This window comes from Dermochelys coriacea, chromosome 1, assembly GCF_009764565.3.
Source record: "Dermochelys coriacea isolate rDerCor1 chromosome 1, rDerCor1.pri.v4, whole genome shotgun sequence".
Lineage (NCBI taxonomy): Eukaryota > Metazoa > Chordata > Testudines > Dermochelyidae > Dermochelys > Dermochelys coriacea.
Window position 1 is genome coordinate 96,605,785 of NC_050068.2, and position 24,915 is coordinate 96,630,699.

At 44.0% G+C, this 24,915-nt stretch overlaps 1 protein-coding gene across 2 annotated transcripts in view; it reads left to right on the forward strand.

Annotated features, from left to right (window-relative positions):
- The first annotated feature begins 7,157 nt into the window (after positions 1–7,157).
- Positions 7,158–24,915, forward strand: part of DNAJC3 (DnaJ heat shock protein family (Hsp40) member C3) — a 79,522-nt gene continuing 61,764 nt past the window's right edge. Inside the window, exons 1-2 of one of the 2 annotated variants that reach the window (XM_038387350.2) lie at positions 7,158–7,499; positions 22,831–22,941. In XM_038387350.2, the coding sequence (XP_038243278.1) occupies positions 7,418–7,499; positions 22,831–22,941 (193 nt within the window). In that variant the 5' untranslated portion in view covers positions 7,158–7,417. The remainder of the gene's footprint in view (positions 7,500–22,830; positions 22,942–24,915) is intronic. The other variant, XM_038387352.2, reaches the window with a different exon arrangement.

Here is a 24,915-nt window from a genome sequence, read left to right on the forward strand (position 1 = left end):
CACAACACAGGGGCCAAGATTTTCAAAAGCAAGTAGAAATTTTTAGTGTTTCAATTTTGGGGTGCCCTACTTGATACACCTTGAAGGTGTCAAAGTTTTAGAAAGTGAGTGTTCTTAAGTTCCAATACACAGGTACTCTCACTGGTCACTTTTGAAATCTTGTCTGTTAGCTGAAATGTAGTATAAAAAAAGACGAGCACATGGGGACAGGGATAAAGAAAAGTGTGGGAGCACAGAGAACTCTGAAGATGGAATGCTCTTATTGTTACACCCTGATCTTGGCTAACGGTAGGTAGCAAAAGGGGGAAGGCCAGAACTAAAAGCATAAATCTCCATAGCTTGTGTTAAAGAGTTAGGCTCTACAGGTGGGAGATATAACAGACTCACATCCTCTGTTACTCAGGCTTAGAGGGGGATGCATAACACTGACCACTGGATTATATAATCAATTGGAATACATTACTTTCATTGAGAGACTATTCCTGTGGTGGAGCTGGCAGGGTCAGATACACCACCTGGTGCTGTGATTTGCCCAAGTGGAGGCCATTTCCTTCCAGAAAGCTTCTGTAAATAAGCTGTGTCCACATAGGTACCTCAGATCTCTAGTTCTCAGCTCTGACCCCCAGGCCCTTCATTCTTCTCATTTCCCAAACTCTAATATCCTTGTTCTTTTACTACTTTACAGAAGTGCATTTAAAATATACTCTGCCCATTAAGTGGCATTAAAGTTCACCCCAGCACTACAGTTACATTCCTCAGTTTAGTAATTTTAGAAAAAAGAAAAAGTCAATGCCACTACTTATCGGAACTCATTAGATTGTGTGGATTTGGGGACCTCTAGTGGCAGTATAAAAGCATTACTGGTATATTAAATTGTTTTGAGGTAGCTGCTGTTGTAGGTTTTTCCACACTCTTTGAATTTCTTGAAGTGTTGAACACTTGTACTATTTTAACAACAATAATGCAGATGAGAGAAGTTGAGTAATTGATTGTGTGGTTGAGGGTAGGGAAGTTCATTTTATCAGGGGAATGAATGGTTGCGAGGAAAGCTATGAGTCTTGCGGCTAAGAACTGAGGGAACAAATATGTGTTGAGCAAGACAATTTAGCTCCAGCGAGGTAAAATCAGTGTGTTGCATGTATAAATTATTTATGAGGTTTATGAAGTATATTCTCAGCTAGCAAACAGTGTTGTGTGCGGTTTTGGGGTGTGCGCGTGTGTAGACTGGGAGAATTTTTTAGGGCCTGGGAAATTTATCTTGCTAGTAGTGGGGGAGGGTGGTTTTTTACATTGAAAAGGGTTGAATAAAAGTTATTTGTACATTCTGTGGAAAAGAGGATGTTATCTGTCTTATAAAAGATTTTTTCTTATGTTAAATGGAGAACATTGAGTCATCTTGGGCTGTGTGTCTGCACTGAATGCATAAAGTAAGCAAATTGAAAAATAGTTTGTAGCCTTTCATTTATATAATTTTAGGTGTGACTTGTAATAATAAACAACTCCTGTTGCAGGTCTGAGCCAGACATGCACTACAGACATATTAAAAAGAGTCCAGTCAGATTCTCAGTTGGATTAATGCCCCTCCCCTTTTCAATTTTAACACCTTTAGTTACTTCATTCTTTCAGTCTCTCCCTCACTTGCATGGAGAAAGAAACTACAGTATATTTTTTTCTACTTCAGGATATTACTGCTACTCAGTTTACACTAGGAAAATTCTACTGTGACTCAGTTTCTCAGGGCTTATTTGTTATCAGAGTGAGTCCAATACACTCCCAGCTTTCTTTCCCATCATACAGTTCACAAACAAGTGCAAAAAGCAAAACTTCAGTTTGAAGAGAAGATGACAGATCTACAGTCCCTGGGAAAGAGGGGAGCAAGTGGATATTGAGGCCCTCTGGATGTCACTAGTAAGTAAACAAAACCTTCCAGGAGTCCAAGGGCTAGTTAAACCCTCAGAAAAATCCTGGATTTAAAGAATTTTTTAAAAAGTAAATTGACTAATATGTCAATATTTTGCTGTGATTTATGATTTATAGAAAGGATGAAGACTACACTACTTAACATTGGATACCTTTGTACAATAATTTGAGGGGAAATGTCCCTTCTCCCCCAGCACTGGGCCTGCTTTAAACTTCTCTGCAACTAGATCCTCTTTTTCTAAGGCCCAAGTGACTTTTCAAGGCTTGTTTTCAGTTAAAGTCAGCTGACCTTAGGGAGTCAACAATAAAGCTCAGCTGCTGGGCATTTCCTCACTCTCAGACATGCCAGAGAGGGAGGCAATTTCCATTTATTTTTCAGAAGCATCTTGCAGAAGACTTGAGAGTTTTAATTTGGGATTTCATACCTAGATATTAGTGATTGATCCATCAGAAGTGTTTTGCTTCCAGGGACTATGTCAGCAAAATCTGGAGTTAAAGCAAGATTTGTTATGAAGCCTGTATTTCCTGGGAGTAGCAGGGCCAGTGTTTTCTGGCAATAAAAACAGTAATTTTCAAAGCTGTATATTTTGGAAATTTCAGATATGCATTGTAGTAATACAAAAGAATATTGTATTGTAATACTGAGGGCAAGAGCCAGCTGTGTGCTGGGGGGAAAGAGAGCAGGGGAGAAGCACTATGGATGCTGCCAAGAGCAGGTGCAAGTGCCATCTGCTCTGCAGCAAGGCGAGGGAGCCTGGTATCAGAGTCTGGTGCCCTGACCACCACGGGGAAGTTCTGCTGTGGTTTTGCCAAGTCCAGGCCTGTATGAGGAGGGGAGAAGTTGGCAGCAAGTCTCACCAGCAGCCAGCCCCCAGCCTCTGCCCTGCACCCTGGAGAGGGGGAGTCAGGTGTCATCACTTAAAAGCTAACCCAACCTATTTATTGAAACAAAGTAGTGGGTGCTGGAAGGTGTGCATATATTGGGAGGGGGGTATTTGGAGGGAGTACCTGAAGCCTCACACTCAAGGTGGAGGGGCAGTCATGTTCCCTGTCACGGTGGCAAGTGCAGACCTGGGACGCAGCACCAGCCCATCAGTCAGTACCTCCTTATGGGCCTCTCCTCCTCCCCAGGACAGGAAGCCAGGGCTTGGCCTGTCACCTTTCAGGCAGAAATCAGGAGGGGTGGGGAAAGAGAATGAAGTGACCCTGCATGCTCCGCCCCTGTGTTGCCTCTGTCCCAACCTGTCCCGCACCCTGTCTCCAGGCAGAAATCTGGGGTTGTGGGCATGGCCCCACATGACCCACCCACCTCTTGACTGGGGATTCTGGAAATGAAGAGTCATTTTGTTGGTGGTGGGGGGGTGGGGTGGGGGCGGGGAAAGGGTGTCAATAGCACCAATTTCCAGAAGACACCAGCCCTACTTGGGAGGGTCCCTGTGCCATGACTGGTATTCGTCCTGACATCTACAAGAATGACAGGGAATTAAAGAAATTTAGAACAGGAAGAGCAATACGAGTGAACCCCAATGGGCGAATACTATTGGATTCCTGAGATTTTTTCTGTCTTATTTCGCCATCCTATTGAATATCTGTTTCCAGATCCCCCCTACTCCATGTTTCATACTTTAAACTTTTACAGGTTGACCCTTAGTTACTTCACACTAGGGTTGCCAACCTCCCAGATTGGCTGGAAGTCTACTGAAATTGGCTTCAATCTCCTGGTGACTACTGAAAGCAATCCAGGAAATTTTAATAAGTACAGTAATTTGACATTACATCATGCTGGGGGGGTGCGGGGGCAAGGGGAATCTCCCGGTATAGTTTCAGTCAGCGTTGGCAACCCTAAGCATGAAGTCTAGAATGAGGCAGAAGAGAAAGAGTGAGTAATCTCCTGGAGGGAGAAGTCTAGATTATCAGTGTTACTGTAGTGCCTAGGAGCCCTAGCTATGATGCTGATATAGAGCACACTAGCAGGAAGAGTTAGTGGCTGATCATAAAAGTGGCTTTTCTGTTTCTTCTTAACAAGAAGAACTAACTAGACCTTGATGTTTGTATTCCTCTTGTTGAAGAAGAAAATTGCTATGCCCAAGATTCCATGGCTCATACAGAGTGAGTAACCTGTGTAATGTACACATTCCTTTGTAGCTCAAAACTTGACATGTATTGTATTTGAAATATCTAGTCTTCCTGCTGTGTGGTACTAGTATTGGAACTAGTGTAAATCTCAGTGGTGTTTTGTTTGGGCTTTAATATACCCCAGAAGGGGTGGCATTTTTAGTTTGGCTGAGGGCTAACAGTGAGTAAAGGAGATTTCAGCAGCAGTTGAATCACAACAGCAAGAGTAAGAGACCCTCACATGTGGTTTTATAAATTGGGATTAGCAAATACATCTCAGACGAGAAAAAGAATCAACTTTGAACAGCTCTCGCTACTTAATACAGATAATACTAAAAAGTGAACTGTTGCAAATACCCATGAAGACAGAAAATTAAAAAAAAACCTCAGCAGAAATATGGTGTTGCCAACTCTCACAGCTTGCTTGCAAGTAACAGGATTTTATCTGGAGCTGGAACCACTCCAGAAGTCCAGGCCTCCCCCAAATTTCAATCCTGCTTGGGGGAAAAAACACCATCTGATTATTTACCTTCCCCACTCACCTGCCTCCTAGGGAAAAACAGCCAAACGGAGCTGCAGGAGGAAGGCAGAGCTCTCCCAAATCCCCTCAGGAGCGGTCACAAGCAAGACATAGACAGTCAGACTAGTGGTCAAAGCAGGAGTTGGGAGTCAGGCCAGGTCACAAACCAGGAGGTCAGAGTCCAAGACAGTCCAGAGGGAAAACCAGGAGTCCAGTGTCAGGAGGCAGGCAGGGTCAATTTACCAAAAGATCAGAGGCAGGAGTCAAACTTGAGAGCAGATCCACAGATTGATAACCAGAGTCAGGATATCAGGAAGTCAAGCCATGGGAGCGAGTGCAGAAAGCACACAATCCCCAACAGTATGAATACTAGTTGCACAGACGGCTTCCTGTTGCTGTGCTGGGTTTATATAGGAGCTGTGGACCAATCAGGATCCCCCCCCCCCATCCTGCCAGTCAGGTTCCAGGACCGAAGTCCACTATTGGGTTTCAGCTTTTAACCTAGCAACTCTTACCAGGTAGGAGTTTGGCATTTATGAGCATCTAAGAATCCTGTAGACCCAGGTTCTAGAGCCATGGTCCCTGACAGGAATCCAGAGGCCTTTTAGGGAGGGGTGAGGAGAGGAAGCAATTGATACCATTCTCACAGGAGGGGAGAAAGAAAAGAAGTACTTGTGGCACCTTAGAGACTAACAAATTTATTTGAGCATAAGCTTTCATGAACTACAGCTCGCAAGGGAACAGAAAGAGCTCCATTGTTACCAGAAGAAAGTAGGGAAGATATTTTAATAAGGACCCCAGCCTAGAAAATAAGCCCGAGCCCCTGAATTAGGGTCTATCACCTATTACTTGCAACAGGAAGTTAAACAACAACAGCAGCAAAACCCCACTCTTAAAGGGATGAGCCAAGAGGGTCTTATTAACTGAGCAGGATAAAGGATAGACAAGGTGGTAAATGCAAACAAAAAATAGCTCAGTGGTTTACAGAATAAAAGCAGGCTTGAAGCCTAGACTCAACTAGAACCAAAATGGACTTAAATAAGTTTCAACGTTACTCAGTTCGTTGCTGTAAAGGGCTGTAGACTGGATGGAGTCAGCTCACATTTCCTCTCTCTCATTCAAGGGAATCAGGACTGGGACCTCAAGGAGCATGTCACCAGAGATCAGGACCATTCGATGGGATGGAACAGGTATGCCTTCACTGATGGAACAGGTAAGTGGTTGACATTTCCTCTCGATGATCACCTGACTGAACCTAGGCTGCCTTCTGAGCGGACAGCAGCCAGCGTACTGCGCAAGTCCCCTGTATATATCTCCTATTGCCAGATAGATTACCTCGTGGTCATGTGACCCTTTCTCACCCTTTTCCTTCAAACTTTCCTGCCTCGTTACCAGGCAGGATAGTTCAAGCCTTATTCAGTTGAAGACTAGCACCTCCAAGAGGGTGCTAAACTATAATACAATAAGGTAAACCAAATATAGAGGGTGAAAGACAACAACAAAAAACCCAAAATGGCAAAAATCCTTAACACCACAACTCAGGGATGTGCAAAATGGGTCATTGTGCTCCACTCCCTTCTCTATCCCTGCAACTCCAGGCTCAGGAAGGGGAAAAGAATCCCTGGAGTTGACCCCCACCAGCCTGAAGCTGGAAAAGGGGGACCCTGTTGCAGCTGCCTCTCTGGGCCTGGGATGTGTGTGTTACAAAATCCCTAGAGTTGCAAGAGGAATAGAACTGAGGCTGAGAGGAAGTGCATAATTAATTGATTTGGGGATGGGAGGGCATAATTGATCTGGGGGGGAAGGCTGAGGGAGGCCACCCTCCGGTAATGAGGTCACCGGAAGTAAATAATTAGTTTGGGCTGCATAATTAATTGATGGGGTGGGGGATGGACAGATGGCAGATACAGAATTAATTAATTAGAATTTGGGGGTTTGGTGAGAAGTGGGAAGCTCTGCACCATCAGACGGTGAGAGCTCCTGGAGCAGGGCCAAATTACCTGAATAAATTGGGAGAACTGGCAAATGGCAACACTAATGCTCCCCCTCCCCCCCCCCCGCCACACACACACTTTGGAGATGGGGTTGGGTTCATAATCATGAGAAAGATAAAAAAATACAATATATCTTTTATAAAAGAAAGTTGGAGTGGTGTGCGTGTGTCTCATGATTTCTGAGTTTGGGGCTGGGAATACTGCCTTAGCTGGTAATAACAGGTTTCAGAGTAGGTAATGGCATTCCCATGGGTCTCTGTCCTGAGGACCCAAATGCCACACTCCCACAGTCATTTGAGTGGACAGGATATAGTGGGTGTCTCAGGATGATTTTTCCCCCTTTCTGTGGGTCCTGGCCCAGGAAAGACTGAGTACCTCTGAGCTAAAGTTTTGGACCTCTGAGCTAAAGCTTTAACGAGTCGTCCCCGTGCAGGCTGCAAAGCATTGACACGCTAAGCACATGCACAAGCCTCTCGCTCCTGCTCCCCCTGCCCTGCTCTCCCCCACTTACTGCCCCTCACCCGTCCCCTTCCATTCCGCCCTGTTACCGCCCACGAGGAACGAGCACATTCTCTTGTCGGGTGAGGGCAAAGTCGGGGCAGCAGCCTCAACTGTGGGTCCTGCGCATGCTCGGGTCACCCCTGGCGCGCAAGCGCAGTACCGTCAGGGGAGCGGCGCCTGACACTAGTCCGCGGGCTCTCCACGTTTCCCTAGAAGGGGGCCGGGCAGGCGGCGGTGCGGCCAATCGGAGGCGCCCACGACCCACCCCAGCGAACTTGGAAGTGGAACCGCGCTGAGAGCCCTGCCTGAGGCGCGTGGCGGAGTCCGCAGTCGCGCGGGGGGATAGGGCGCGCGTGGCCGTATCGCCATGGTGTCGGCCAGCGCGTGCGCCGGCCAGGTGGGCGCCGTGCTGCCTCTGCTGCTGGTGCTCTTCGACCTGCTCGGCGAGGGTGAGGGGCCGCGGGGCGAGCCCGCGCTGGTGCACGGCGCTGCACGCCGCCGGGGGAGAGGGGGCAGGGCTGCTGTTGCTGGCGGGGCGGGACAGGCCAGGGCAGTGCCAGCCTTCTGCCGGGGGAAGCTGCTGCCCAGCATGCAGGGGGTGATGTGGTGCTGGGACGAGGGGCTCGGAAGTGTGGGTGAGCTTGGGGGAGGTTGGCATTGCGGGGTGAGCATGGGGCGGAGCAGCGCCGGGCTGGTGGGGGGACGAGGCGAAGGTTAGAGTTGGTGCCTTGGTTTGGTTTTCAGTGATATGTAATCATGCTCACCACAGAGAAGCCCGCGCTTCCCTGAGCGCTCTCATGTATTACCACATCACAGGGTTATTTACTATCGCAATAGCACCGATGAGTGGTTTGAGTATTATGCCCCTTAACCTACTGAGGCGTTGAGGGGTTTCACCGCAGCAGCGCTGTGCTGGGCTCTAGTGCCAGGATGCCACCTCGGAGGGAGAGCAGATCTGTATGGATTTGGGGGCAATGTCAGCCTGAGGATTTGAAGGGAGATAAATCTGTGATGGGCAGGGAATGTCAGCAGGAGTTGGGATTGTCAAAGGTGCACTGTCATTAATTCTGGGTACAACCAGAGAATGATGGCAGTAAAACAAAGAAAAGTTTGTAACTTTTCTAGTTGGGGGCTGTGGACAAGTCACTTTGAAAAGAATAAGTGGTTCTGAAAGTTCAAAATTCAAATAGATTTTAATACACGTATGATGACCAGAAATAAATGCAGCCATCACCATTAATTGTTGCTTTTAAAAATCCTAGTATTTAATTAATGATATTTCTAGTTTTGTGTTGTAGCTTTGTTTTTTTGAAACTATAGCAAGTGAAATTTTATTTATTTTGGTTTCTATTCTTAGATCTTCTTAATCTGCTTTCAAAAGAAACTAGAGAAATTGGTAGGGTGCTAATTACTGTGCGATTTTTAAAAGTGTGGATCTAGCTTAAAGAGTGGCCATGTGGAAATGGTACTATGAAGTTCCATACTTGTGGTGTCTCACTGATTTCCATGCAGACTTGCTCAGTTTTCAAGTAAAAATCCTTTTTTTTTTTTCCCTAACTTTTAGCCCTGTAACGTTGCTCTGGGCTCTGAAAATCAAGTTAGGTTTTGTTTTGGGTTTTTTTAATCATTCATTGCTGCCAAGAATAGTGGTTCTGCACAACAAATTATTCCCTCAACTAATCAGGTTGCACAGGTGTTTGCGAGGGCATAATTTGAAAGCAAGTTGTACAGATGTATGAGAAGACACAATTTGGCTTGCAAAACTCGCATTATTGCTTGTAATGAATGAGAGAGGGGAAAAAAAAAACCCTGTTTCACTGTCACAGCTCCGTGAATCTGGAACTTTCTGAGGGCTGTGGTCACTCTGGAGATTAGAAATGTACTTCAGAGTTGTATTAAATGGGAAGTCTAAAAAGTGGAGTGTACTGGCTGAATGACAATTTAATATTGACTGTAATGTGGCAAAGATACATTGTAGTGTATAAGTATATGCTGCAGGATTGTATTGGTTTTTCCCCAGTTGATTCTGCTGCAATGTTAAAGGAAGAGTCCTAACACCAGATGAATCAGTCTAAGCCAGTGGTTTCCAAGCCGCTTCCAGAAGCTCCCGTTGGCCTGGAGCAGCAAACCACGCCCACTGGGAGCTGTGATCGGCTGAACCTGCGGATGCGGGAGGTAAACAAACTGGCCTGGCCCGCCAGGGGCTTTCCCTGCACAAGTGGCGGAACAAGTTTGGGAACCACTGGTCTAAGCATTTGTACTTGTTTTTAAGCATCTGTAGATATGTTCCCTATAGATGCAAGGAGCATGGATGACCTTGGTGCTTTGTTGATTGTGGCCTTGGTAGTTGCAAGTTTACTTTCTAATTTTGTATATATTTTCCTAATAGCAAGCTTTAGCAGATTGTGAAATATTCTCCCAGGGAAGGGTGCTATTTAAACCTATACTGGACAAAGCACTCTAGACAAGGAACAGTTCTACAGATACTTGGATGGCCAAAATATGATCTATTAGGTCTTTTTCATCTCTAATTTCTATGTCTTAATATCTCTTATGAAGTAATATTTTATTTTAGTATACGAGTGGTTAATGTAATACATGACTCACATTTTCCATAGCTGTAGATCATTTTGTACATGTACATTTTTAGTTTCTTCTTACTCTTTCTATAGTGCTGAAAGAGTTAAATAATGAAATGGAGATTTGTAAATAGGAATGGTGTATTACTGTGAGGTTTTGACCCTCCTACAGGCTGTGTTATTCTCTTCTTCTCTTGGAACAGAAGTAGTATTTTAAGTCAGTCTCCCTGGTTTTAAGAGGACTTTATGAGATTCTCTTGGGGGAAGAGATGATGCTGGAGTTTACTCTTAGAACTAGTTAAAAAATAACTATTTCACCAGCTCATCTTCCAAGAAAGTCAGTCAGTGCATGTTCCTCCAATTCACAAGTTTCTAATTTCACACCTAATACTTTCTGGTGTTATACCAATAAAACAAAACCCAACAAGATCTTTTAAAATGTCGCGTTTATTGTGAATACAAAAAGAAGCACAGTACACAAATAATCATAAACATTCTATCCTATGTACTCACACAAAATACCAAAAGAGGCAAAGCAAGTAAACAGTCATATTTACTACATCCCATTCTCTCCTGCACACATACACATACAGGTTCTTCAAAGTTGATATAGTTACCAGCCTAGAGGTTGCTCATGCCAAGTTACTAGCCAGGTAACCTGGGCATGAGGGTGGAGCCAAGTCTTTGTCAGATGCATATCCGATGCTCCTGGAGGGTGGTTGTAGAACCAGACTCAAAGTTCTTAGTTTTTAGGATCTGTTTTTATAGGAGTTTATTCCTATGCTAGTCTGTGGACAGGGCCGTCTCTAGGCACCAGCAAAACAAGCAGGCGCTTGGGGAGGCACATTTCTAGGGGCGGCATTCCAACGCCGGCCATGCGGCCCCTAGAAATGCTCCCCTGACGCCCCAGCTCGCCTCTGCCTGCTCCCCTGAGCACGTCACCGCCACTCCGCTTCTCCCCCCTCCCTCCCAGGCTTGCCGCATGCGAAACAGCTGTTTCGCACAGCAAGCCAGGGAGAGAGGGAGGCGAAGCTGAGCGGCGGCACGCTCGGGGGAGGTGGCGGTGGTGGAACGGAGGTGAGCTGGGGCAGGGAGCGGTTCCTCTACACCCCTCCCCGTTACTTCCTGTCCTCCTCCCGGCTCCTCCCCTGAACGTGCTGCCTTTCCCTTGCCTAAGAAGGAGGGGGAAGAAGCAGAGTGGCGACGTGTTCAGGGGAGCAGGCGGAGTGGAGGTGAGCTAGGGCAGGGGGTTGCAGGCGGGGGGAGCCGCAGGAAGCAATGGGCAGGGGAAAAACGCGGCATGCCCTGGAGAGAAGGCAGGGCTGTGGATTTGGGGAAGGGGTTGGGAAGGAGTGGAGTTGGGGTGGAGCTGGGGGCAGGGAGGCACGGAAAAAAAGCGGGGGCGGCCAAAGTTGTTTTTTTTTTTTTTGCTTGGGGCAGCAAAAATCCTAGAGCTGGTCCTGTCTGTGGAGGTGGCTTCATCCTGCGGTTGCTGAATCAATCAGCAGATGACACATCCCTGAAGGCTCTGTGCTGCCAGATATTATCTTGTTTTTCGATTCTCCCATCCTTGAGGCTTTTGAGTGAATTCCAGTCTGCCCTCCGGGGGTCATCCACTTATCTCCACTTATTTCAGAGTAGCAGCCGTGTTAGTCTGTATTCGCAAAAAGAAAAGGAGTACTTGTGGCACCTTAGAGACTAACAAATTTATTAGAGCATGAGCTTTCGTGAGCTACAGCTCACTTCATCGGAATGACTTCATCCGATGAAGTGAGCTGTAGCTCACGAAAGCTTATGCTCTAATAAATTTGTTAGTCTCTAAGGTGCCACAAGTACTCCTTTTCTTTTATCTCCACTTAGCGCATTCTTCGGCCAATTGATACTGAAGTTGTAACTCTTAAGCTGGCACTCCTAACCATTCATATTCTATTTACACACAACATCCATTCATATTCATTTTTGAGCTTTATTTCAACATATATTGCTTCTAACTTTAACAACTCTTAGGGTGTAAAGAAACTGCTAACCCCCTTACCATATAACATACATAACATGCAGGATAAAGAAGGTGAGAAGAATGGGAGTCTCTGTGTGCTGTTCTGAGATACTGTTGTTTTTGCAAAGTCTTATGTCTTCTGAGAACAAACTCTCTGTCCCAGGATGTGCTGAGCAGTTTGGCCTTGCAAATCCCTCAGAGAAAGGAAAGGCCTTCTAATTAACATTACTTTGGGATCTTTAAACTATATAAAATTAAAAATCATACAGAAATTCTCTGGTATAGTAACATTGGTACCACCAGTCGTTGAACTGTGACTTTTAAATGATGTCAAGTATCAGAAGGGTGGCCGTGTTAGTCAGTATCCACAAAAACAACAAGGAGTCTTGTGGCACCTTAAGACTAACAGATTTATTTGGACATAAGCTTTCGTGGGTAAAAAACTTGCTTCTTCTCCTCATTGTTTTTGTGACTTTTAAAAAGTTCCCTTTGGAACTTGTTAACTTGCTGTAGAAGTTCATATTAGCTGTGTAAAAATCTGTAGGACAAAGGAGCGTATTTTAACCTAAAGTCTGATATGGCTGCTGGTATTGTACCTCAGCTGTCTATCTCAGGGTTATGAAAAGGTTCCAGTACTTTTGGAGGTGAACTGCAGCTTGCACTGCCATTTCCCTAGTATTTTAGTACCTGACTGAAAATGAGCCCTGTCAAGGTTCCTTCCCCACTCTGAACTCTAGGGTACAGATGTGGGGACCTGCATGAAAATCTCCTAAGCTTACTTTTACCAGCTTAGGTTAAAACTTCCCCAAGGTACAAACTATTTTACCTTTTGCCCTTGGACTTTATCGCTGCTACCACCAAATGTCTAACAGGTATATAATTGGGAAAGAGCCCATTTGGAAATGTCTTTTCCCCCCCAAATCCTCCCAACCCTTACACCCCCTTTCCTGGTGATAAAAATCCTCACCAATTTGCATAGGTGAACACAGACCCAAACCGTTGGATCTTAAGAACAATGAAAAAGCAATCAGATTCTTAAAAGAAGAATTTTAATAGAAGGAAAAGTAAAAAGAATCACCTCTGTAAAATCAGGATGGTAAATACCTTACAGGGTAATCAGATTCAAAACAAAGAGAATCCCTCTAGGAAAAACCTTAAGTTACAAAAAGACATAAAAACAGTAATCTACATCCCATTCAATACAGCTTATTTTCTCAGCCATTTAAAGAAATCAGAATCTAACTCGTATCTAGCTAGATTACTAAGTTCTAAGACTCCATTCCTGTCTGTCCCCAGCAAAAGCATCACCCAGACGGAGAGACCCTTTGTTTCTCCCTGCCTCCAGCTTTTGAAAGTATCTTGTCTCCTCATTGGTCATTTTGGTCAGGTGCCAGAGAGGTTATCCTAGCTTCTTAACCCTTTACAGGTGAAAGGGTTTTTCCTCTGGCCAGGAGGGATTTTAAAGGTGTTTACCCTTCCCTTTATATTTATGACAAGCCCCAGTCTTCCTTTGGAATTCTTCTGACTTAAGAACATGAGAATGGCCCTACTGGGTCAGACCAAAGGTCCACCTTGCCCAGTATCCTGTCTTCCAACAGTGGCCAATGCCAGGTGCCTCATAGGGAATGAACTGAACAGGTAATCATCAAGTGATCCATCCCCTGTCACCCAGTCCCTGACTTCTCCAGCAGAGGGGCCTTGTGCCAAATTAAAGCTTTTTGGGTCAAAGATATTCGTCCACCCCAAGCTAGAGCTGGGAAGAGAGGACTAGATGGAAATGCCCTGTTTCTCTTCTGTCCCTCCCCCATCCAAGTAGAAAAGCAAATTGGTCATAAGGAAGGGAGAAAAGATGGGCCAGCTCTGCAGGCAGCTTAGCACTCAGAGCTGGCTTCGTTCTCCGCTAAGCTTCTGGGAACTGCTTCTCCTTACCACCCTCCTTTTTCCTTCCCCTCTCACTAGATTCCTCTCGCTGATCCCAGGCTGCTGCAGATTCTGGAGGGGAAGGAGGGTCACTGATGACTTACTTTCTTTTGCCCCCCACCCCTTCCCAATGTCACTTCCATCTTTGGGAGTGGAGGGGATTTCTGCTCAGTTGCTACTATCCAAAGTTACTCCGTATCCTTAGGTTTCAGAGTAGCAGCCGTGTTAGTCTGTATTCGCAAAAAGAAAAGGAGGACTTGTGGCACCTTAGAGACTAACAAATTTATTTGAGCATAAGCTTTCGTGAGCTACAGCTCGCTTCATCGGATGCATCCGATGAAGTGAGCTGTAGCTCACGAAAGCTTATGCTCTAATAAATTTGTTAGTCTCTAAGGTGCCACAAGTACTCCTTTCCGTATCCTTAGTGAGTGGCACAGGTGTTCCTTTCTCAGTCTCTTCCTTCCCAAATCTCCTTTGCCTAACTGCTTTTAGAAGCAGTACAGCTGCTGCTGTACCTAGCTGTGCCTCCCTGCTACTGAAAGGCAGACCCACCTGTGTAGGGGCAGGGCTCTGTGAATGTGGGAGGGTTTCAGACCCTGGCTCGAGCGGGAGCCCAGATATCTACACTGAGCTGTTGATGAGCACCTTTGTGCTATTCCTGAAAGGTCCTTCTGGTGGGCGCTCCTCTTCCTGTTCTATACACACTAGAGCTTCACCTCAAAAAAACTTTCCGCAATATGTAGAAACATGAGAAAAAGAATCAGCAGTTAATAGCAAAATGTCAGACTGTCATTTTAAACATCACACTTCATGTAAAATTCTTTTAACCTTTTCTAGTTCCATGTAACAACTTAAATTAGTGTTACTAAAGATGTATACATATTTTCTTTATTTTTATGGCCTCTTACTTTGTGTACAGTCAACTTCACTGTTTTGTTTGTATAGTCACATAACTTCCCTTGTTGTTTGCATGGGCCTTTCACATGCCACAGGGAAGAAAGGTACATTTTGGAAGAAGAAAAGAAAAATGCTTTGGAAAAATCTCAAACTCAGCAGGGAGACTCGGACATGTGAAACTTGAACCTGCTTTAAGGAATTTTTTTTTTTAAATGGACTAGATTTCAACTTGACTGAGTCCCTCTTAAGGTTATACATAGAGATTTAAGGGATTTTAAAGTTTGTACATTCTAAAATCTAGCATCAGACATTCTAATAACAATTCTCTGCTCCCAGGATATAGCTACCAGGGAACCTAATATTTCGTTTCTTGAGCTAAAGCAAGTAGAAATAAACATTACTGGCAGGGTTAAAGGGCTAATTGCACCTCTCTTGCCGTCTGTCTCTGAGTGCACCCCCGCAGCTATCAGGCCTGGTGCCTTTACCTCTCTTGGGGTGGCATTCTGCAATTCTCCCACTCCTATTCAGTTTGGCCTGAGCTACCCTATCAGCCGTGCTTACCCTGCAGGTCCAGCTGGGTTTGGCACCTGCAATTCTTCCCTTCAAGAGTCTGTGACCAGTGCTGCGTATAGTGACAAGACAGCCTTCTTACAAATCAAAACATTGCTTTGTTTCACTGTTGAAATTAAACAATTAGAAAAAATGAAAAAAAAACTAGAAAAAAAACAGCAAATAGACAAGCTCATGAACTATCTTAACTATAGGCTTGATAGTAGCTTAGTCAGGTCTAGTTTCTTCAGACACCCCCAGAGGGTCCTGGATGTCAGTCTGTTCCCCTCCAACATCTTTCCAACAGCTGCCTTACCCAGAGGGAGAGGGAGGGAGGAGGGGAGAGTGTGTGTGTGTGTCAGTCTCTCTCTCTCTTTCTTTATCCAGCCAGAATCTTAATTACTATCAATTCTTGTGTTTTTATCCATCTGGACCAAAGCGGTCTGGTAAGTTCAGCAAGAGATCGAATCAGATTCCTCAGTGCCAATATAGCTTTTCTGCTGTCTCATAACAATCCTCCAGTTTTTACCTTGGTTGGCTTGTCATGGGCCACTGTTTCCTTACTGCACATTATTAAACTAACCACTGTATTCATACAGTAAACATCCCATTAACCAAGTCAGCATACAGTATTCAAAACTTATTATACTGCTGCTCCTTGTCTTTCACATTTGGCACTAAGGGTTCCATTCTGTGTCCCCTTCCCCCACCCCCTAATGGAGCTGATTGCACTATGATGCTTTCACCTTGCAGGTTGGGTTGCCGGAGCCCTCACCACCTCCCACACCTCAGCACCTGCCAAGCCTAGAGCCCCATTCCATTCCTTGAACCCCTCATAGATTCATAGATACTAAGGTCAGAAGGGACCATTCTGATCATCTAGTCCGACCTCCTGCACAGCGCAGGCCACAGAATCTCACCCACCCACTCCTATGAAAAATCTCACCCATGTCTGAGCTATTGAAGTCCTTAAATCATGGTTCAAAGACTTCAAGGAGCAGAGAAGCCTCCCTCAAGTCAACCATGCCGCATGCTACAGAGGAAGGCGAAAAACCTCCAGGGCGCCTCCAAAATGCCCTGGAGGAAATTTCCTTCCCGACCCCAAATATGGCAATCAGCTAAACCCTGAGCATATGGGCAAGATTCACCAGCCAGATACCCAGGAAAGAATTTTCTATAGTAACTCAGATCCCATCCATCTAATATCCCATCTCAGGGGATTTGGCCTATTTACCCTGAATATTTAAAGATCAATTACTTACCAAAATCCCATTATCCCATCATACCATCTCCTCCATAAACTTATCGAGTAGAATCTTAAAACCAGATAGATCTTTTGCCCCCACTGCTTCCCTTGGAAGGTTATTCCAAAACTTCACTCCTCTGATGGTTAAAAACCTTCGTCTGATTTCAAGTCTAAACTTCCTGGTGGCCAGTTTATACCCATTTGTTCTTGTGTCCACATTGGTGCTGAGGTTAAATAATTCCTCTCCCTCTCCTATATTTATCCCTCTGATATATTTATAGAGAGCAATCATATCTCCCCTCCAGCTTCTTTTAGTTAGGCTAAACAAGCCCAGCTCCTTAAGTCTCCTTTCATAAGACAAGTTTTCCATTCCTCGGATCATCCTAGTAGCCCTTCTCTGTACCTGCTCCAGTTTGAATTCATCCTTTTTAAACATGGGAGACCAGAACTGCACACAGTATTCTAGGTGAGGTCTCACCAGTGCCTTGTATAACGGTACTAAAACCTCCTTATCCCTACTGGAAATGCCTCTCCTGATGCATCCCAAAACCGCATTAGCTTTTTTCACAGCCATATCACATTGGCAGCTCATAGTCATCCTATGATCAACCAATACTCCAAGGTCCTTCTCCTCTTCCGTTACTTCTAATTGATGCGTCCCCAACTTATAACTAAAATTCTTGTTATTAATCCCTAAATGCATAACCTTACACTTGTCACTATTAAATTTCATCCTATTACTATTACTCCAGTTTACAAGGTAATCCAGATCCTCCTGTATAATATCCCGGTCCTTCTCCGAATTGGCAATACCTCCCAGCTTTGTATCATCTGCAAACTTTATTAGCACACTCCCACTTTTTGTGCCAAGGTCAGTAATAAAAAGATTAAATAAGATTGGTCCCAAAACCGATCCCTGAGAAACTCCACTGGTAACCTCCCTCCAACCTGACAGTTCGCCTTTTAGTAGGACCCGTTGCAGTCTCCCCTTTAACCAATTCCTTATCCACCTTTTGATGTTCATATTGATCCCCATCTTCTCCAATTTAACTAATAATTCCCCATGTGGCACGGTATCAAATGCCTTACTGAAATCTAGGTAAATTAGATCCACTGCATTTCCTTTATCTAAAAAATCTGTTACTTTTTCAAAAAAGGAGGTTAGGTTGGTTTGGCATGATCTACCTTTTGTAAAACCATGTTGTATTTTGTCCCATTTACCATTGACTTCAATGTCCTTAACTAATTTCTCCTTCAAAATTTTTTCCAGGACCTTGCATACTACAGATGTCAAACTAACTGGCCTGTAGTTACCCGGATCACTTTTTTTTCCTTTCTTAAAAATAGGAACTATATTAGCAATTCTCCAATCATTCGGTACTATTCCTGAGTTTACAGATTCATTAAAAATTCTTGCTAATGGGCTTGCAATTCCTTTAATATTCTTGGATGAAGATTATCTGGGCCCCCTGATTTAGTCCCATGAAGCTGTTTCAGTTTCGCTTCTACCTCTGATATGGTAATATCTACCTCTATATCCTCCTTCCCATTTGTCATGCTACCATTATCCCCAAGATCCTCTTTAGCCTTATTAAAGACTGAGGCAAAGTATTTGTTTAGATATTGGGCCATGCCTAGATTATCTTTAACCTCCACTCCATCCTCAGTGTTAAGCGGCCCCACTTCTTCCTTCTTAGTTTTCTTCTTATTTATATGGCTATAGAACCTTTTACTATTGGTTTTAATTCCCTTTGCAAGGTCCAACTCTACTCGACTTTTAGCCTGTCTCACTTTATCCCTACATGTTCTGACCTCAATTAGGTAGCTTTCCTTGCTGATCCCTCCCATCTTCCACTCCCTGTATGCTTTCTGCTTCTTCTTAATCACCTCTCTAAGATGCTTGGTCTACAACTCCTTCCTATGAATTTTTTCCCCTTTCTTGGGATACAGGCTTCTGATAGCTTCTGCAGTTTTGATTTAAAGTAATCCCAGGCCTCCTCTACCTTTAGATCCATAAGTTCTTCAGTCCAATCCACTTCCCTAACTAATTTCCTTAATTTTTGAAAGTCAGCCCTTTTGAAATCAAAAACCCTAGTTGCAGATTTATTTTTGTTAATCCTTCCATTTAGTTTGAACTGAATTAGCTCATGATCACTTGAGCCAAGATTGTCCCCTACAACCATTTCTTCTATGAGGTCCTCGCTACTCACCAAAATTAAATCTAAAATGGCATCCCCTCTAGTCGGTTCAGCAACTACTTGATGAAGGAATCCATCAGCTATCGCATCTAGGAAAATCTGAGCCCTATTATTATTACTAGCACTGGTCCTCCAGTCTATATCTGGGAAGTTAAAGTCTCCCATGATCACGCAGTTTCCATTAGTATTTACTTTATTAAAGACATTAAAAAGGGCTCATTTCTGGCCCCACCCTACAGTCTGCATCCCCAGCCCAGAGCCCATATCCCCTCCCATACCTCACTGCCCTTCCCCAGCGTGGAGCCCCCTCCTGCACCCCAAACCTCTCATCCCCAGCCCCACTCCAGAGCCTGCACCCCCAGACAGACCTCAAGACCCCAGACCGCACCCTTGGGCCTTGGAGAGGGAGTGGGGCAAGGGTGTTTGGTTTTCTGCAACTAGAAAGTTGGCAACCCTACTTGCAGGATCAGGCTGTAATCTGCCTACAGTAACTGTATTGTAGCAAAAAAATACCTTAAAGGTTCAACATGCACATACATAAGGTTGGAAGTGTGGAATTGTGTTGACACTCTACAACTGTATTCTGTGTCCAGTTCTGGTATGTTTCTAAGCATAACTTCTTACAGTACAGCCCTTCTATGTTAGGTATACATGATCTAAAATAGCAGTATACCTGCATTAATACTTGCCCAGAGTGAGTAGAAATTATGGTCTTCTGCGTGGGGCTTGGGTTCTGCTGTCCCTTTCTGTTGAGGTGATGGGGAAAGAAGGATCAGATCAGACCAGTCCACATGCTGCTTGTTCTTCTTGAGGAGGAAGCCAGCACTTTCCCAGAATGACAGAGAAGACAGAGAATGAAGTAACTTCTTTGCCTTTGTCTAGACTAGGATTTAAAGGTGTGTTAGAATGTATTGGCTAATAGGTTCTAAGAGCCTAATGAAGAAAGGCAATATGTACTTCAACACATGTTAAGGTTTAACTCGAACAGCTAAGCGGAAGCACGTTACTTTTGTCTTCGCTTAGCTAAGGCAGTCTAATGTTTACTTCTGGTTAGCTGTTTGAATCAAATCTTAACGTCTTGAAGTATACATTGCCTTTCTTCATTAGGTTCTTAGAATGTATTGGCTAATAGGTTCTAACATACCTTTAAATCCTAGCTTAGACATAGGCCAACCTGTTCTTTTCACAGGATGGAAAGGGGGATAAGGATCACAGCGTCCTCTCGCCTGCTGCTTCTTTAAGAGCAGGTTCTGGAAATAAGGAGATCCAGTGGGAGTGGGCCCAGAAGCTGCAGACTTGAAGTCCTGTAAGGAATTGGAGAGCCATCACTAATTAATTAACAGCAAGAAAGAAATATCATTGGAAATTAAATCCCCAAGGCTTTGGGGACTTTACTTTGGGTGTGGCTGTCTCTGCTCAGAACTTTCATTTGCTTCTATTGTACTATTCTTGGTGTAATTCTCCATCACCACATCTCATATCTGTTCCTTTCAAAATCTTGAGAGCATTGGTATATGTGCTGCTTTTTTCAGTTTAACTCTGCTAAAATCCTTGTGCATGCCTTCATCTTCTGTATGCTGTACTACTGCATGTCTCTTCTTGTAGTCTCCCCAAGTTCCAGTTCCGCAAACTTCTGCATTTATGTAATGTTGCACTGTTTTTCTCAGGTATACAAAGAATTATCAAATCAGCCCCATTCTCAAACAGTTTCACTGACTTCCCATTTCAGAATCCAGTTCATAGTTGTCGTCTTTGATTTATAAAACACTCTGGACTTGCTTCTGCGTGTTTCACACCTTGTTTTTCCTCTCTCCCCATCCAAATTCCTTCTGCTCATCTAGCACTGGGCTCTTCTGTCACTTCTGACAGTGTGGTTACTATAGGGAACTGTCCTTCACATCTCTTGCATATGGAATAGCTTCTTTATATTTCTCCTTGAATATATTTGTTTGCCCTTGTCTGTTCCTTTTAATTTTCCTCTCTCTGGCATGATAGCTGAATTGTATTATATAACTCTTCTTAAAATTATTTGAGACATTTTATATGAAAGATACTATCTAGAACAAGTAAGTCTTATTGTATAAATTCTATTCTTGGAGCTGTACTGACATGATTGATGATGAATCAGGAATAAGGAAGTGAAGAAGGCTGGTTCAGATTCAAGCGTTCCAAAGACCGAGAGAAATCAATCTTTTCTGAATTAGAAAGGATAAAGTTGGTAGAGAAATGTTGTGTTCTTCATGCAAACAAAATTGAAGTGTGAAGACAAGGGGGTGAGGGGGGAGCCCCTGAAAAGGGCTGTCTCCATTTAGAGCTGTGTTGTTGTGAAGGATGCTATTTATTATGACCTGCTGCCAGTGTAGTTTTATTGTCAATGAATGTATGTTAATTTGTGCTGTTTGTTTGATTCTGCTGTGGTCCATAGCCAAAACTGTCTTTTGACTTCGGCTGAAATGAAATGTGATCCAGTAGGATATCTGACTTTTCAAAAAGGGCTTTCACACTAAAGCAAATTTGAAGTGGGACATTCTGTACAAGTGACTCACTCTCACTAATTGTCTCTGTACCATTTGTTGCTGCTGCAACAGGTATTTATAGTTTATTAAGTACCTTCTTCCACTTGACCAGCATCTGCTTGATCCTGCGGTGACATCAGAACCCTGCCTTTGTTGATAGGCCCACCTGTCTAGAATCCTCATCTGAGTGTTGGACATACCTCTAGTTTTTGTTAATCTAGTGATATGTTTGAGGTATCAGTTTTTTGAGTTAGTATTTCAGGCCAGTGAAGTTTTCTCAGTGACCAGATAGAGAGAGGAGATTTGTTGGTAGGAGGGGATCAGAGCCATGGAGTGGAGCTACTTCAGCAGTGTAATGGGGGAGCACAACCCAAATTCCTAGATGACGATCTGGTCTGCAGAAAGTCAGTTCACAAAGAGGCCAAAATCCTGTTTTTTTTAAACAGAGTGGCACTTCTCTCAAAATTTGGAACAGAGAAAAGGAGAGTGACCAGCCATTGTTCAACTTTAGAAATTGCCATACTGGCTCTGACCACTTGTTCATCGATTGCTGCATCTTGTCTCTGAAACTGACTCTTATCGGATGTTCCAGAGGAGGGCACAAGAAATTGTGTGGTTAATAATTATGAAATAACTTGCCCATAGGGGAAGTTTCTCCCCATTCTTGCCATATATTCTTATGCCCTGAGAAATTAGTGTTCAATTTTCCTCACTTCTAAAGCCTCTCTTACGTAGCTGTGGATGTCATACATACAGATGTCTAAACCTTTTCTAAAGGTAGAAGAATAAAGGATATTCAATTAAATTAAGAGGAAACACATTTAAAAATGATATAAGGAAATTCACCACTACACATGCTTTTCACCACTACACATGCTGGGCTTGATCCCGCACCATGCAGTTGATTGGAGTTCCCCCATTGATTTCAGTGGAAGCAGGATTAGATACAGAGTCTCTGCAGCAATAACAATTATAAACTCAAATTATACTTTAATAATTACACTGCCTGCGTGATTGAAAGGGCTTGGCTTTGTTCACATTTCATAATATACTAGGGGCTCACATCTCTTGTGCAACTTTGCTCTATAGGAGTTACTGTACTTGAATATTGCATATGGGAAGTCTGACACTTGGCAAACAGTTTGTCTTGGAATATGAAACACTGTTCTTGTCAGTGTTTGTTTAAATTCCTTTTATAATATTAAAATATGTACAATAAACTGTATTTAGGACTTGAATTTGTAAAGATCCTTAAATAAAAGAGCATAAAATAAAGTTAAAGGGAACTTCAAAAATTTCTGTGTGGACGCTCAGTGAAGAGAATACAGAGTTATCCATCACACTTTCATGATCAGGTTATTGAAGTAAATTTTATATTTAAAAAAAAACCTGCTCGTGTTCATTCTGTTATGCACAGCAAGTGATCCTTGTATTTAGGATTTTAATTACAACAGGAGAGGACAATGTATTTTGCTACCTTATTTAGATGTAGAGAATCTTGTATGTGCAAAAGCTAGGTAGAATGTAGCTAGTGATGCATATTCAACAGCTGCTTTTAAAATGGTGGCTTACAGTATTTAGACTTTCTTCATTATAACTGGATCTTTGGAGAGGGGCAGAAGAGTTAAGTCTGAAATGAAACTAAGATGAGAAATGTAGCATTTTGTTTTCATGTGCTTCTGTATCAGCAATTTATTTTTTGGGTAGGGAGCTCTTGCCTGGTAATAAAATATGAACTGTCCCTTATGATTTTTATGTATTATGGAGGGAGGGAGGGGGAGAGAGAGAGAGAGAACACTCTATCCATCCCTGCCCTTTATTTTTTTTTGGTAGTGTCAGCTTTGCTGTGTGATTAAAAATGTTGACTCTTCTATTTTAGGAGTCGAATGTGGAATAAATGCTGAAGTAGAAAAACAACTTGAAATGGGCAAGAAGTTATTGGCAGCTGGACAGCTAGCTGATGCCTTGTCTCACTTCCATGCTGCTATAGGTGTGTATCTGAAGTTAAAATTATTTGACTGCTTGTGGTGCAGAATTTTTGTATTGAAATGCTCTATCCTTCACTCTTCCTCGTAATTTGCTTGATTAATAAGCCTCCAATTCACAATGTGTGGGTGGACTGCCTTGCCCATGTGGGACCACATGGAGCCCTAACTGACCTCATGGATGCAGCAAATGGGACCCCACATGGGTGTGGAAAATTCCAGGATCAGGGCTCAAACCTAGAACAGCCATAGAGTATGTGAACACCAAGTCTGGGAGGTGTTGCAAAGCATAAGGCAAACTAACTGCTTGTAGCCACCTGGATTGGTATATACCTTATTACATAGGAGGGCACATAAACCTAAGCACAACGTTGTGTAGGCCAAACAGATTTTACATATTTGAATAATAATATAATAATACTCACCTGTATTGATTTATATTTTAAGTGCAGCTTGTTTTGCATATATTAGGCTGTTTCTAGGTACAGTATTGTGTATTTACCCACTTGTGTAAATGTGATGACAAAATGCTAAAGAACCTACTAAAAGAAAAGGAGTACTTGTGGCACCTTAGAGACTAACAAATTTATTAGAGCATAAGCTTTCGTGAGCTACAGCTCACTTCATCGGATGCATTTATATTGTTTTGAAGCAGGCTGTGGGCCTTATGAAGTGTTCTGGTGGGCCTTGTATGGTCCATGGGCCGTAGGTTGGGCACCCTGGGTATAATCTGATAACATGTCCCTGCTATTGTCTTGTCAAGATTAGAAAAGAAAACCAAGTTAAAAAAAAAAAAAAAAAAAGGTGGGGGGAGGAGGGTGTGGGAAGGTGGGATGGGACTTATCCCTGTTTTCTTCCTCTACCCTCCCTTCCAACCCCATAAAAGAAATCAAGCACATACTTTTTAAAAATGCTACATATTCCTTGGGTGGGGTAATCTTCCTGATTTAAGAGAAAATGTAAAGTGTTTTGAGACCTCAAATTAGTACTGTAATGTATTTTCCATAACTTTTAAATTCACACATATATCCACTGGTGGAATGGAAGACAAGGATTGTTGCAAGTTCATGCATTTTTGAGTGTGTTCATTGCTTGGGTTGAATGCAGACTTGTGCTTTGGAATTTTATAATCTTAAATCTGCTATTAGTTATGATGACCAGATGTCCCATTTTTAAAGGGACAGTCCTGTATTTAAGTCCTCCTGCAAGTGTCCTGACTTTTTCTTAAAAACGGGCAAATTGTCCCTGTCTCTTTTCTGTCTCTTTCCCCCACCCTCTTCAAAATCAGTACTGGTGGGTCCTGCTGCTGGCGGATCCCTACTCTCCAGCTGCCCGCCCACCAGTGGTGGGGGTGGGTGTGCAAGGCTAATGGTGGGGCAAAGCTGCAACACATGGGGCTGGCTGCTCCTCCTGCTGGTCCATCAGCATGGTCCCCGCTGCATGCTGGCTCTTGGCCAGCAGAGCTCCTCCCTGCTCCCCCTCTTGCTGTTTTCTCCCTGCTTTGCCTCTTTGAACCCCAGCCCCACAGCTTCTCCATATCGCCCCCGGTGGGGTCTGTCCCGTTCCCAGCGCTGGGCAGAGAACCAGCCCCTGGTCAGAGTGCTCAGCTCATCAACAGCCTGGCCGGTGAGCTCTTTCCTTCCCCCGCACTGCCTCTGCCTGGGCTGGGCCAGTGCCCCGGGAAAACTCAAGACCCTCTGGCCCAGGGCACTGGCTAGGAGGAGCCAAGCCCTGTTTGTACCAAAGCCCCGCACAGCACTGGCACTGGGAAGCCTCTCCATCCCTCACCTAAGCTCTGGAGTGGCGGGGGAAGGGGGAAGCGTTTTCCTGACTGATCGTGCCCCGACCCTGCAGGCTCCAGAGCAGCCCCCCAGGCAGGGGCTTAGCACCCTCTTCACCTGCCCTCCGCCAGGGTCCTGCCCCCGGGGAGCGTGGGGCTGCTCCATCTCCTAGGCACCCTCCACTGCTGAGCCACCTCT